We start from the raw sequence: 14,224 nt of genomic DNA on the forward strand, positions 1-14,224 counted from the left end.
AATAAAAAGCATTAATTGTTACACATGACACTGGGTTTGATTCTTTCTAATTTGTCATGTGGCACAAATTCCCTTACTTCAATAAAAATCAACATTTTACTGACTAAACTTATCTTCGCTCCCCATCCCAGATGAAAAGTTAGTACATTTCAACATATGCATATAACTAAAGGCCAAACACAAAATAACTTCAAAGTGCAGTAGTACTCCAGAAAAATATTGCTCCTAGTGTCTTATTGTCATTATAAAACGATAATTGCATTTTTTAAGAGAGATTTATACCTATAAAGCCTTCAGTTATTAATTCATGTACATCAATGACAGCTACTTTAAAGCTCCATTTGCAACAGGTGATCTGAAGATATCACAAAACAACTTAAAACTGAATAAAAATGCATTTACAATTGTTACTGTGACATTTCAAGAGGAAAATGTTCCCACACTACTTGATAATCATTATACACACTACTAAAAATTTGCACTAGATGTATTTTATTACATTAAGGTTTTGCTTTACAATATTTTCAATACCTTGAAGAGTACAATTTCCCCTTATTCAACTATGAAGTTATAAATATTTTTAAAACTTAGGATACTGTTTTTCACCCAAACCTGCAGTCTATTTGGCAGCTCTGTTTTATTTTGTTCTAGAGGAACATTAAAATCAATATGGTCATTTAAAAAATAATATCTTAATTAAAGTAGTTATGTTTGTTCATTTCCAATAAACTAAGCTGCCTTTCAGACCACAATCTTCTGAAGCAGAAAACAAACCTTCACATGTGCCTAACAGTAAAAATCTAACCAAACACTTCCAAGCGCTGTTAAGAGCATGTATCTCGTATTTCACCTATTAAAAAAGTCAAACAAACAAAAAAGCCACAAAAATATTTCCCTGAGTGGATATGATTACCTGAATTTTGTCTCTACTTCCATCTCACTGAAAATGAAGGCACTTATTAGAGTGTATGACTGAATATAGCCCATCAGAACAAATTACAAATGGACTGAATTTTTCTTTGAAGTTATTCCTTCCTTTCACAAATAACAGACTTTAGAATATAAAATAATTTAAAGAGCAAGCAATATCACAGGTGTTTCACTTATTTGTTTGAATTTTTGTTGGTGTTTTAGACCAAAATTACAAAGAGTTACTAAATGGCTACAACTAAACAAGAACATATTTTGTGATTACTGAGATATAGTAAACCAAAACGTTAAAAATCACAATTTACTCCTCCACTAACAATATTCTATGTAAAGTATAAAGGAAGTGGCAAAAGAGAATTTCAAAAAAAGCCCAAAAGCAAATCACCATAACCGATAACTTACCCGCAAGGCTTCGATCACCAGGTCTCGTGCTTCTAGTTCTCCTTCCATTACACTCAAAAGCATTCGCAGTTCTGGCTTGCTCAGGTTATCCACATCAAACTCTCTTGTCTGTAAGAAATAAAACACTGATGAGCACACTGACCACAACAGTTACTGTAATTTACTGTAAAACACAGATGTGTCAACATTCATCTATAGCTGTCAAAATGTGGTGTCTTTATTTGTACTATATAAAGTTAAAATTAATAGCAGATAGTCTGATTATTTTTTTAAGTAAAGAAATTAAAGCTCTCCCATATTATATAGTTTCAAATTGTTGCAAGGGATAATTCCTGCAACGTCTTGTGGATGATAAAGGTGAAATGCTAAAGCGGCTAACTTTGTGACTTAGTTCCCTTGTGCACCTTCACAGAGGCTGAAACAATGGAACAGATGTGAAATAGGACTAGAGGGAGGAAGGCAAGAGAGGGGGAAAGGATCTTAACCACGGCACACCTAAGACACTTGTGCAAACAGCTACCAAGTTAACACCACACGCTGGGCTGAATGGAACTTCTGAAGAACAATTTGTGAAAAGAAATGAAGTCTTATGTGCATGCTTTATTTGCAGTCTCATTTATTTGGCTGGAGGGAACAGTTCAGGTTTAAGAGGCACTAACATTCTTAGCAGCAGTGTCTTTCCACTCCACAGTTACTAAGAAAGGTGTAGGTCTGACTGCCACCCTGAGCAAGATAGGAGAATGAGTTTATACTGATGAATAAAATCATTGAGCACATACTCAGCGTACAGTGGAATATCAGCACAGAGTCTGTAAAACCAAACTGACTTCACAAACTGCTACAGTTCTGTAACAATGTCAGCAGGCACATGGTGAAGTGGATCCACTGGACACTAATGTATTTGAATTTTCCCAGAAGTTTTGGACAAGGTTCTGTATTCAATATTATACAGAAACTCCTATCCAAATGTATAGGAATAAAAGACACTTCATGGATAAGAAACAAACATCATGGGTAACAACCACTCTCCAAGATGGAAACAGGTAAGTAGGGGGCACCTCTGGGACCAGCCTTATTCAAGTTCTTCCTCAATAACCTGGAAAAAGGATAGAGAAGTGGCAGAGACAGCTATTTCATGTGGAAGCTGGCACATAATTCTTCACTTACAGGTTAACAACCTCCTTTTACTGCTATATAAACGCCTGGTAAACCCACATCTCAAGTACTGCATAAAGTCTTTATCTAAAAAGTGTAGAATTGGCTAACTAAAAGAATTAAAGAAAAGGAGCAAGTACTACATGAGAAAACACTACAAAGCTGGAAGTCTGGATTTTGGAGGTGTGGTGAGGAAAATGCTATAATGCCCACAAAATCACAAAGGTAGATAAATTTAATACAAATCTGTTTTTCACCATCCACAATGCTAACACAAATAGGCACTTAATGAATTTAGAAGGGGATTACTTTCAGGGAGAGAAAAAAAAAAATTATTCTATGTGCTAGATTCAGCTGCCCAGATTAATTTTCAATATGCTATTATTCCCTAGCTATGATGTAGATGCATTTACTAGAAAGCCCTGCAAAGCAAACACTCAGCTATCTTCAGTATGAAGTAATCTGTTGCCAAATTAGGTGAGCAGTGTATGTGGATACACTGTATTTTCCCCAAAGCACATACAATCTTTACATTAAGCTACTCAGGAACTTAACTTCAGTAAAGAAAAATCCAATAAAGATTAAGGCAAGTACCATTTCTACTTTTTCAAGGCTAGAGGATGGCAGAACAGTTCTTCCCTCAGGCTAGAAGGCCATAGATCCAAAATACCCAAAAGCTGGATCTGTATTTGTATTACTGTGCTACACTTTTACTTTGCAGTTAGAACACGCAGAGGTGCACAAACGGCTAGTGAGAACTCTGTGCCAGAAATTTAGCTATTTACATGCAATATATGTTGGCTTGAGTTTCCTCAAGTAGGTGAGTAATACAGACCAACCTCCCTGCACAAGTAGGGCCATCCCAGAGCACATGGCACAGGATTATGTCCAGATGGATCCTGAATATCTCAGTGAGGGAGACTCCACAGCCTCTCTGGGCAACGTGTTCCAGCGCTCAGTCACCCGCACAGTAAGGAAGTTCTTCCTCATATTCAGGTGGAACTTCCTGTGCATCAGGTTCTGCCTATTGCCTCTCCTGTGACTGCCTGGTAACACTCAGCACAGCCTGGGCTCCATCCCCTTTGCACCCTCCCTTCAGATCCTGATAAACATGGATGAGGTCCCCTCTCAGCCATCTCTTCTGAAGGCTGAAAAATTCCCTCAGTTTGTCCTCATAAGAAATGCTCCAATCACCCTATTTCTATTAAGCATAACTGTTTTGAAGATGGGGCCATCCATTCTAACTGGAACTTTGGCCTGAACAACAGTTATCTTCTATTTTTGCTGCCTGGGTGAACTATTCCTGCAATCCAAAAAGTAGCTCTTACCCTCCATACCAATGAATCAAGAGAAACAACCAGTTTCTCTGAAGGCTTTTTTCCAATATATGCTGCAGCAGCCTCTCACAGTGCTCCTCACAATTCTATATAATGCTCACTGATCTAAGGACACATATAAAATGAAAAGTCACAAAACTTATACAGCTCCTCATGTAATCTACTTTCAGTAGAGTAGATTTTACCTATTGTCTGCAGCAGTTTTCACACTTGGCACTTCTAATTACTAAATTTAATTCAGTCAGATACAAGGACCACTTATCCACCATCCTTCTTCTGTGAAACACTTCACAAAACCTAATACTTCAAGGATAGGAATTGGTTTCTTCATACAACTTCTTTTATAATAAAGTCTCCGTTTTTCATACGGAAAACTAAGGCAAGGATTTTTTTTTTCCAAAAATATAAAGCAAGTAATAGAGGGGCATCCACAAAAGTACAGTATACGCATAAAGGCAGATCTTTGTCAGAAAACTGACCATCACTGGTGAAACATTTAATATCTGAGACATAAATGAAAACATTCTTAACAAACCAGAGACATTCTTCAACATACTGTGATGCAGTGATGAGATTTTTAACTAAGCATCTGATTAAGCAATTACATAAATTTTGTTCAAGTGTACACCTTGAACTAGAACATAAGAAAAGACAACAAAAACTAACAGTTAAGTGTGCTCTCTGGCAATTTATGGTTAGATATAAATAAACACAAAGAAACTTTAACAGAATGACATTCCAACAAGATATTCAAATTATTTTTTCTATTTTTAATTTTAAAAACATGAAATAAGAACTAGCAAAACCACTTCATATCTAAAAGACTCTAGCATATGAGGCTAAAAAGCCACTTACCCAAGCATCTTTTCTCCAAAAGCAGTCAATAAGGGATGCCTTGAAATCAGGACTAGAACAAAACAAGCCCATAATGATACTTCTCAGAAATACTCTCTCAACCTCCAGCAATTTTCAGCTTGCTCACCTTCTGAGCCAGAAATTGTCATTTTGTATATAGCAGCCCTCAGCTGACATATCTGTTGTGAACTTGCCCCCTTGCTCTTTGAATCTTTATGTAATTTTAGCATCCACAGCATTCCACAGCACAACTACACATTTTGTGTAGAATCACCACCTTTATTGTCAGTTACTTCTGTCTGATGCCTTCTTGTTTTAAAGTATGAAACTGTCCACAATCAACCAGAAGAGACACACAAACAGAAAAATGCTTTTTAGGATGAAAGAAAATAACATCATTTTTCTGGTCTTGTTTATTAACAATTTTATGCTCACTGAGACTTTTTTTCCCTCCCAACTTTATTTGGCAAATTCTGAAATTGGAATGACTACTTTTTCCAGTATTTTAATATCATCTTCAACTTGTTCACTATGGATAAGCAACATCAAATCCATTCACACAGGATAAGAGGGTGCATGGCAGTCACTGAAGATGCTACCATGTCTTCTCCCCATTCATACATCTCTGAATCAGCACTCACAGAGCTGCAACATATCCCAACTGGACCAAAATGCATAGTTTAAACATCTGAAATATTCTCAAGCACAGTTGTAAAAATGTCTTAAAGACTTGACTAGATAAAGCATATGATGAAATAAAACTATCCTCCCTCTTAAATACTCCGTGCCATCTTCTGGGGATCAAGATGTCAGTCATGGCAGACTTGCCCCAAGTTGTTAATCAGATGCAGCACTGCTTGGCTAAGTCATAGAAAAAGCTGCTGGTTAGATCTAGAAAAGTAACCTTTCTAACATCTTCCAGTGAAGCACTAGGTCTTAGATCTCCAGAAAATAAAAACTGCATTAGTAGCTCAAGGCTTGTGTGTCGCCTGGGGTTTTGTCAGACTACTTGTGGCAGAGTGCCAGGCTGTAAAAATTTAACCATCAGCTTAACAACTATGTAACCAAGCCAGCCATTGTATTGGTTTTATAACAGAGATATGGGAATATGTTGCCCTAGAAGATATTTTGTATATACAACCAAAACACAAGAAAACTTTTTTCTCTACCTCTTTCAGATTTCAAAATGTTTGTTTTATTTGATCTATAAGAATAAAGTACCTGAAAAACACTACTTCAGTTTTCTCTGTCTCCAAAACTCCATGTTATTCTTCCAGATCAGTTTTGTACAGGGTGTATGCTGCCTGGCAGCAAGTGCACCAACAATAGAGCAAACTGCTAATTAGCTAAAACCATTCCAACAACCTGCATGTGTGTCACAAAAATCATAGAGGCAAAATGATACTACCATTGCTAAAGACTAAAATAAGCTGTGCCAAGCCAAAAGGAAGAAAAATCCATCAATTCTGAACAAGAAAAGGACTACTCAGAAGAGCAGTGATCAAACTGGAAAGGCGTTTTCCAGCCTCCATTGGCTTTGGAAAAAAAAAAAAGAAGATGAAATTGGTAGGTCACCATGAGGCACAGGAAAAGACTGGAGTCTTTCTCATATGCAAAGCAATTTAGAGAAATGGTAAAAGTCTTACAGTTAAACGCAACACACCACTCAAAAAGAAACCAAAAACCAACAAACACCAAAAACCAAACCAAAACAAAAAAAACCCACCAAAATTTTGAGAGAGTGTTAATAGTTTGGTTTTGCTGACATAGCCTGGTGGATAGTACTGGCAACCTCAGGAACTAAAAGTGCTCTTCATTCTGCTATCACAGCAACTGTTAAAAACTCTGCTGCCTTCAGCAGAAGCTGGAAGAGATAGGTAAATTATAAAAGCCACAACTTTGTACTTTCCTGAAACATAACAAAGGTAAAAAACAAATTAGCTGTGAATTAATCACAAATGACCATAGGAAACAAGATCCTTCTTGCTCAGAAAGCTTTTTAAAAGATGGAGCTGGGTAACAATCCAGGATATGGGGAAAAAACCTGTGGAACATAATTGAGGGCTGCAAGGGTGGGAGTGGGGAGGGGAGAAGGATAAAAATGGTGTACAAGAATACACATAGGGAAAAGATGTCAAAGTAAAAAAAAGAAGTATTTTCAGAAGGAAAGGGGAAGGTACATATCTAAATTTATTACATATTTTAATTTGAGTTCTCATCAATACACAGCAGAATCCTCTTGAGGATTCACATAGCAGACTTCCCAGATAAGGTTCGAAAAATTGAAAAGGTTTGCTATTACTTATTAGGCTACACAAAATAAACTTCTAGGATAGTGATGGCCCCTCATCTGCCAGACCAATGAAATAACTGCACCAAAGAAACACAACCATGATTTGTAGGTTTTACAAAACCAAGTATGTTTCCCAGGTACAACTCATCTGATCAAGTACAAATATCTGTTTTCACTAATTCTCTTTAGTTTCCTATCGAGAACTACTTATTATGTAGTAGTAAATGTCCCAGGAATCAGAGACAGCTTTTCTGGGACAGGCAGAGATTTGATACAGAGCTGAGGAGAATCATCCATGCCAACTGCACTAGTAGCAGACATCCAGCTGGAATGCCCCAGAGTATCCCATATGGGCCACTAAAGGTGTGTCTTGCATGTATGTATGTAAGTGAGGTACCTAATGGTACCAGCTATGCAAGCCAGGTACCTGATGTCCCTTCATTTCCAAAGGAGTAGAATCAGCCCAGTCAAACACACAAAAAAGCTATTCAGCTAACCACCAGCAGAACTATTTGCTCATGGCTCCACTGACTGTAATAGGATATTAAATATTGTGCATACACATAGACACCTAAATTTAAGTGGTTTGAACCCATTCACACCTCTACCCATACCTTCAAGAGCCAGCTGCCTAAGTCACTTCACTCAAAAACAGTGAAGTTCACAAACCTGTTTTTAAAACAGGTTAGTCTTTCTAGGCACTTACTTCACCCCACCAACTATGAAAGGAAGTGGGTATGTGGTCAATGAATCATAGCCCTTTTCTAATAAAGAAAACTGCAAACAGAGAGACTGCTAAAAGAAGTGGTTATAATATCCACATAGTATTCATGAACACTTCAGGGAAAACCACAGTTTATTGCTTTGCCTGTGGAAGGCTTGTTCTTTAGTCTGAACTAGGGAAAGAATCTGTGATCCCCTGCTTCACCAGAAATTATCTGTTGCAAAAATACATGTCAACTTCCCACCACATTCAAGATGAACTTCAGAAGATATAACCTTTAAGAAATTTTCTTAGTAACAGAAACAGGTATGAAAGCAAAGAAATATCTTTCAAGGAAAAGCAATGTCATTGAATTTGCTCCCCAGCTAATACGGAATTTTTTGCTGAAGAGAACATCATCTGATGTTAACATTCAAGACTCATAAAATTTCATAGTCATACCTAAGGGATCATGAGGGTTCTGTATATGCATTTAATTATAACATCCATTAACTCAATGACTTTTATTGGATTGTTCAACACAAGAAGTTACCCACTTATTCTGCCCTTCTCAAGCACACCTCCCCAGTGTTCTGGGTTTATCAGAAGGTTTTCTTTAAACGGTGTGGGGGAGGTTTTGGTTAGCTATTGTGGGCTTTCTTGGCTTCAGCCAACAGCAAAACTTTTAACAGTTTCAACATTAACCACAAATACACCTCAGAGCTGAGAAATTTGTTTTGGAAACAACAACAAAAAAACCCCAAACAAACAGCCCCCAACCCCTACAAAACACTGACCTTTATACATACCCAGATATTGTCACAGCTGTTAAAACATTTCTGCAATCTATAAAAGCCACAAAGACACTTCATTTTTTTAGTTCACTGCAAGTTAGGCTTCTATAAAGATTGAGGCCCACAAATCTTCTATAATCATGCTTAAATTCTTAGATTTAATGGGCAATTTCTGTTCAGCAAGTTGCTTCCAAATAAGTCACTTGTAAGGCAATTATTAAATTATTAAATACAGATATGGGTACACACTATCGAAGTTATCTCTGTTTTCCAGAATTTTACACCTTACTTTGAGCCATGAGAGAACCAAAAAACAGTGTCCAAGAAAGCTTTAACTTGTATATCACTTGTACATACCAGTACATCTTCCCTGAGCCTACTTGACAGCTTCTGGTTTATACGTTCAAGAATTATACAGGTGTTTTAAATCAATTGTTCCTTTTCTTGGGTAGGAGTAGGTGCACAACCACACTGCAAACTGCTGTCCTCCTGAGATCTTTTCTTCCTGTCCCAATTTCCAACTCTATTCCTATCTTGGTATATTCCCTCTGAGGCCAAAACAATGCTCACACAAATGAAGTCAAAGCAATTGGGAAAACAACAGAACTTACTGCATCCATCAGCTTTACACCTCCCATGTCACTTTCACATATCTGGCTCAGAATTTTCACCTCTAATGACAGACAGTGTGACAGTCCACACTTGGAAGAGAACATTCACAAAGTGGACTGCATTCAGTGGCTTTCTTTTCTCATCCCCAAAGATCTTCACAACACAGGAAGAGAAGATGTGCTGCAGGTCGTGGAGTAGAAGGCATAGAAAAGGCAGTGCTGTAGTTTGGAGAAGGGGGAGGAGAGGAAGAAAGGAGGCTTGAAGTGTCCCTGCAAGATGGATCGAGACCAATCTCTCACCACAGAGAAGCAGAAGAACTAGAACAGACAGAACTGTGCTGTCTCTGCTTGTCACCTACATGCTGAAACACAATGGCATCACACATGTGACTACAAGAAAATAACTTCTCTGAATGATCATGCAACACTGAAAACTTGTATTCAGATTAAAAGAGGGTTGCTAACGGTCCTTCTGTAAGTGACCATTTTCTAGGATGCAATCTCTTGTAAGAGATATAGTCTTTGCTTTTCAAGGCTATGGTCTCATTTTCTACTACTTGCAGTAGTTTTTAGATAAGAATCTTTCCAACTGATCTAAATCAGCCTATATAATTGATATGATCAATCCATAATTTAGCATTTCACTACATTGACCAGAACGGCAGTTCTACTACTAATATTCTTACAGATCAATAAATAGTGAATACACAAAGCTAGGTATAAAATACCCCACAATGTCATCACAAAGTATCTTGGAATTTCTCTCGTTGTTTTTTTTTTGTTGGTTTTTTGATTTTTGGGTTGTTTTTTTTTTAGTATTGATAATTTTTAATGCAGTATAACTTTTTTGTACTGTTACATAACCCACAGAAACCCACAGTGACCCTCTGGGGTATGCACACATTCTCAGTGCAATTTTGTAGCAACAACCTTACTCACTCTAGTGGAGTCAATATTCCACTCTATCAATATCTGCTATACATACAGCTTTACAGACAGCTGAAGGTACCGTCTTTGAGGAGAAAATAACTTTTATGCTTTTGATCACTGGTCAAGCAAATTCAAACTCAAAAATTTTACTGAACAATTTCAACAGAGTTCATGTTTGTTATAACAGGCTTTTCATAAGCTTTGTTAAATCTACACTGAAGCTGAAGTGTGCGACAAGCCAACCCTCTCTGCACAGCAGGCTGATGTTCAATGTTTCGACAAAAAGACTGTCAAATTGGATTATTTCTTGCTATTATATAATCATTATTGGTAGACATTAGGCAGATGGAAGTCATTCAAAGATGTTTTAAAACACACACATATGTTTTCTCTCAATTCTAGTCCAAGCTACATCAACACAATTTCAGTGACTTCAGTGCAATCATGCTGAGCAGGTATGAAAAAGGACCAGAACCACTCCCCTGCCATTTTTGCCTGTCATCCTTACCACCATAAAAGTACCAGTATTTTGTGGGAAAGAAGTGATGGGCTCAACAAATGCTGTGCTTTATCCTAGAAAACTCAGAATAACAATAACACACTAAAGAACAGTCTAGGCTTTTGCAGTCAAATTCCCTGGTGAATTTAAAGCACTTCCTTTTCTACAGTGCTTTATTTTCCAGTGATGTTATTGATCATGTATCAAGACACAAGAATAGTATTTAGTATCAAGAAACCCTATTGCACTGTCCTGTGTCACACACCTTCTGCTCACATCATAAAACTTACACATTAACACATTACTAATACAAATACTGTTTCTTCAGAAAAAGCTCAGAAAAGCTCACAGCTTTTTAGTGCACCATTTGTGCAATCAGAATTCTGAGAACTAAAAGAAAAAAAAATAAAAAAAAGAACAAATCTAAAACCCCAATAAAAATCTAACCTAAATCAGTACTGAAAACAATATTTGGTTATAAGTTGAAGTTTAGTGTGACTTATAAAATAGTCATCTGAATGATTCTGGTCATCCAAGAAGTAAGCCAGATGATCCAATCCATAAGTCTGTATCTCTAGTTTAAAGACAGAAAAGAAAAGCTATACTAACCCTTCAAAATAATTATTTAGGTATTATAAATGTATTTTAGAAAATCATCATTGCACAGAGGTTTTCCTTTTATTTTCCCGTACAAGAGAAAATTAATCAACAATGAAATGTTTATACTGGTAAGGAAAAAAGCATGAAAGGAAAATTAATGACTGAAGGTAAATTAAAAAGGAAAGCAAAAATTTAAAAATATTTTGTAATTGCTTATGCATAGCTATTATTTTTGTTAGGGAAAAACACACAGTTGACATGCTAGCATCTCTTCACTTTTTAAAACATATTTTAAAATGAGTGTGCAGTGGAGAGCTAGCCCTCCTACCTTTCACAATGAGAACACCAAATTGCTTATAGCAAATTGCTTATATGGAGCGACTTATACTCCATTGCCTAACAGTGCAATATTGAAGTGCTACTTGATTACAGGCTACTTGTTTGATATTTCAAAACTGAAAATTAAGGTGGTATTAATATGAATAGACTAAAGAATTTAGTATAAATAATTCTGATGAAAATCTGGGCTTTAATGTATTTAAGCTTGTTTTTAGTAATTCTTACCTTAATATTCATTTTATCGTTATATCGTTGTTTTAACAGACAGTGATGTTATAAATATGCACTGCATAAGGTTTGCTTTTTTAAAGGAAAACTGAATTTCCACAACACTGCAGATTTTAAGACACACAAGGACAATTACATACATAGACGGAACAAGGTTTCAGATAAGAACTAGTGCATATTTGGAAGTAAACAAGATAATAACAAATAAAATGCTAGCAATAACCTAAATTTCAGAGAAACTAGTGCCCCTAGCTTCGGGAGTCGTCGCCTTCAGGAACGATCCCAATCAGATCGGGCACCACCGCGGCTTTACTGCCCTGAACTTCGCATGTGGCTACAAGACCAAGCAGCTCCAGCCTGACTCTGGATCTGCGGCTGTCGGCCAGGCGAGTACCTAGGGCTGGTTCGCCCGGGAAGCCCCCAGACAGGCTGGACCACGCCAGGTCTGCGATGCAGCGGGACAGGGAGAGCCGCCGGGCTGACAGAGGTCTGCCAAGGGCACGGGCGAGGAGCCGCGGCCCAGCAGAGGCGCAGACCGCCCGAGAAGACGAGCCTTGCAGCCTTGCCTGGGGGCGTGTGGAGCAGGAGAGAGGAGCCCAGAGCCGGCCCAGGGGAGCGCAGCCTCCCCCCGACACCGCTTTAACCATCGGCTGGCACCGCACCGCATCCCTCCGTCTCCCTCCCAGCCGCCTCACCCACCCGCAGAGAGGACACGCCGGCAGGGAGGGCGTTCTGCTCGGCTTTTGAGGGTATTTTAAGCGGGGAGCCAGATCCTGCCCCTGGGGCACGGGCCCTGGGAGCCGAGACGTCTCCACACTCCCGGCGCTCGGGACGGGGACTCGGGGCGGGGGAAAAGGACGGTGCCTCTGCGCTGAAAACGCCTCACGAGAGGCAGGCGAAAGCCAAGCGCCTTGTGGGCCCGGCAAAGGGTTAAAGAGCAACATTTCCCCCCGCCCCGGTCTGACAGGTCCCGCCGCCCCAGCCGCTGTCAGCACCTCAGCCCTGCCGGAGAGCCGGGGCGCAGCCCCCTCGCTGTGCGAAGCAGCGGGAAAAGGGCGGTGGGTGCGGGAGAGGCGAGACGGGGAGCAGAGCCCCCTCCATGCCCCTCACGGGCGCCGCACGACGCTCCCCGCGCCGGAGCAGCGGGAAGGAACAATGGGGGCGAGAACCCACCGCCCCCGCTGAGGGAAGAGGGAGAGCCGCAGGGAGGGACACCCCGCGCCTCTCTCTGTTCTTGCCCGGGGCGGGACGGGGCTCGGCGGCGGCAGGTCCCATAGCGAACCCCGTCCCGCCCGGGGGGACAAGGAGGGCGGAGGGACGGAGCGGCGGAGGCAGGTCTCCAGGCACCGCTTCGTCCCAACCTCATGGGGAAACCCTCCTCGCCGCGGTTGGGTCGCACTCCCCTCTCCCGCCAGGCCGATTACCGCTGCCGTGGCCGCCGAGTCCTCCCGCCCGCCAGAGCCGGGCTCGCCGCTCGCTCCCTCCGTCGCCATCTTCCCGCTGTATCGGCTCCGGCGCGGAGCGCGGTGCGGAGCCGAGTGGCGGAGCCGCCGCCGCCAGGCGCTTAACCCGCTCCCCGCCGGCAGCGATCCCGTCGGCAATGAGGGCGCTTAACCCCTGCGGCGCCGCGCAGGCGGGGCTGCCGAGCCGAGCCGAGCCGACCCCTGCGCCGGCAGAGGCGAGCGAGTCCCGCCGCCGGGCGCTCGGGCTTCCCCACCCACCCGCTCCCCGTCCTCCATACGGCGGCCCGGAGACAGGCGGAGGGGGGAGCGGGACCTCGCCGCGGGCGGCCGGCGCGCAATGGTGGCGGAGGGGAGTGTCTCCGCTACCGCGCTACCCGGGCCCCACGCACGCATTGCTCTCCTCCCTATCCACCCCCGTGGTTTAGCAGCAGGAGAAGGAAAGGAGAGGTTGTGGATGGGACGAAAAACAGGGAGTTGCAGTGGGTTGGCTTACCTGATCCGTGAGACCTTTAAACCAACTGAAGTCGTTAAGGGAAAGGCAACTGTGTCTCTTCCTTGCTGGGGGTGCTGACTGGAGGAGTCACCTCTCCCTCCCCCTCCCCTGTGGAGAGGTTTGGGGGAACATTCTGCTGCCAGCCATTGCTTGACTGCCTTATTTTAAAGGCATGTTTTCAGACCTTTTGTGAGAACACTCAGCCAGGCCCAGTGCTTTGGCACCTCTCAGACGCGGTGCTGGCGCGCATCCTGACCTGGGGCTGCCCTTTGTCATTCTAGGTGGGTACTGAAGCCAAATCATGTTTAGTATTCCTGCCAGAGGAAGGTTTTGGCAGCTGCGCTGAACCCACTACTACAAAGGATCAATGTTCCCGCCCCGGAGCATCCCGCTCTGCCCCTCTCCAGGGGATGTTTCTCAGGGTCTTGCTGTACTGCTTTGGCCTGGCAATGGGGACCAGTGGGGACCTACACCAAAACAAATCTAAATGTACTGCCCTGTGGAACCAACTTATCTATTATAAGCTGAATTTGCAACACTGTTTACTCTGCAGCCACATAGAACGGCCACCAACAGCAGGCTCCTTTGAGCC

General features: G+C 41.4%; 1 protein-coding gene across 4 annotated transcripts in view; it reads right to left on the reverse strand.

The window, feature by feature from the left end:
- The window catches only part of CTTNBP2 (cortactin binding protein 2), a 77,966-nt gene extending 64,101 nt beyond the window's left edge, over positions 1–13,865 (reverse strand). Inside the window, exons 1-2 of one of the 4 annotated variants that reach the window (XM_059847155.1) lie at positions 13,633–13,865; positions 1,333–1,440 (exon numbers count right to left, since the gene is read on the reverse strand). In XM_059847155.1, the coding sequence (XP_059703138.1) occupies positions 1,333–1,395 (63 nt within the window). In that variant the 5' untranslated portion in view covers positions 1,396–1,440; positions 13,633–13,865. Of the gene's footprint in view, positions 1–1,332; positions 1,441–13,100; positions 13,321–13,632 lie in introns of those variants that run through there. The other 3 variants (XM_059847153.1, XM_059847154.1, XM_059847156.1) reach the window with 3 other exon arrangements.
- Positions 13,866–14,224: the final 359 nt, after the last annotated feature.

Source organism: Haemorhous mexicanus, chromosome 5 (assembly GCF_027477595.1).
Source record: "Haemorhous mexicanus isolate bHaeMex1 chromosome 5, bHaeMex1.pri, whole genome shotgun sequence".
Lineage (NCBI taxonomy): Eukaryota > Metazoa > Chordata > Aves > Passeriformes > Fringillidae > Haemorhous > Haemorhous mexicanus.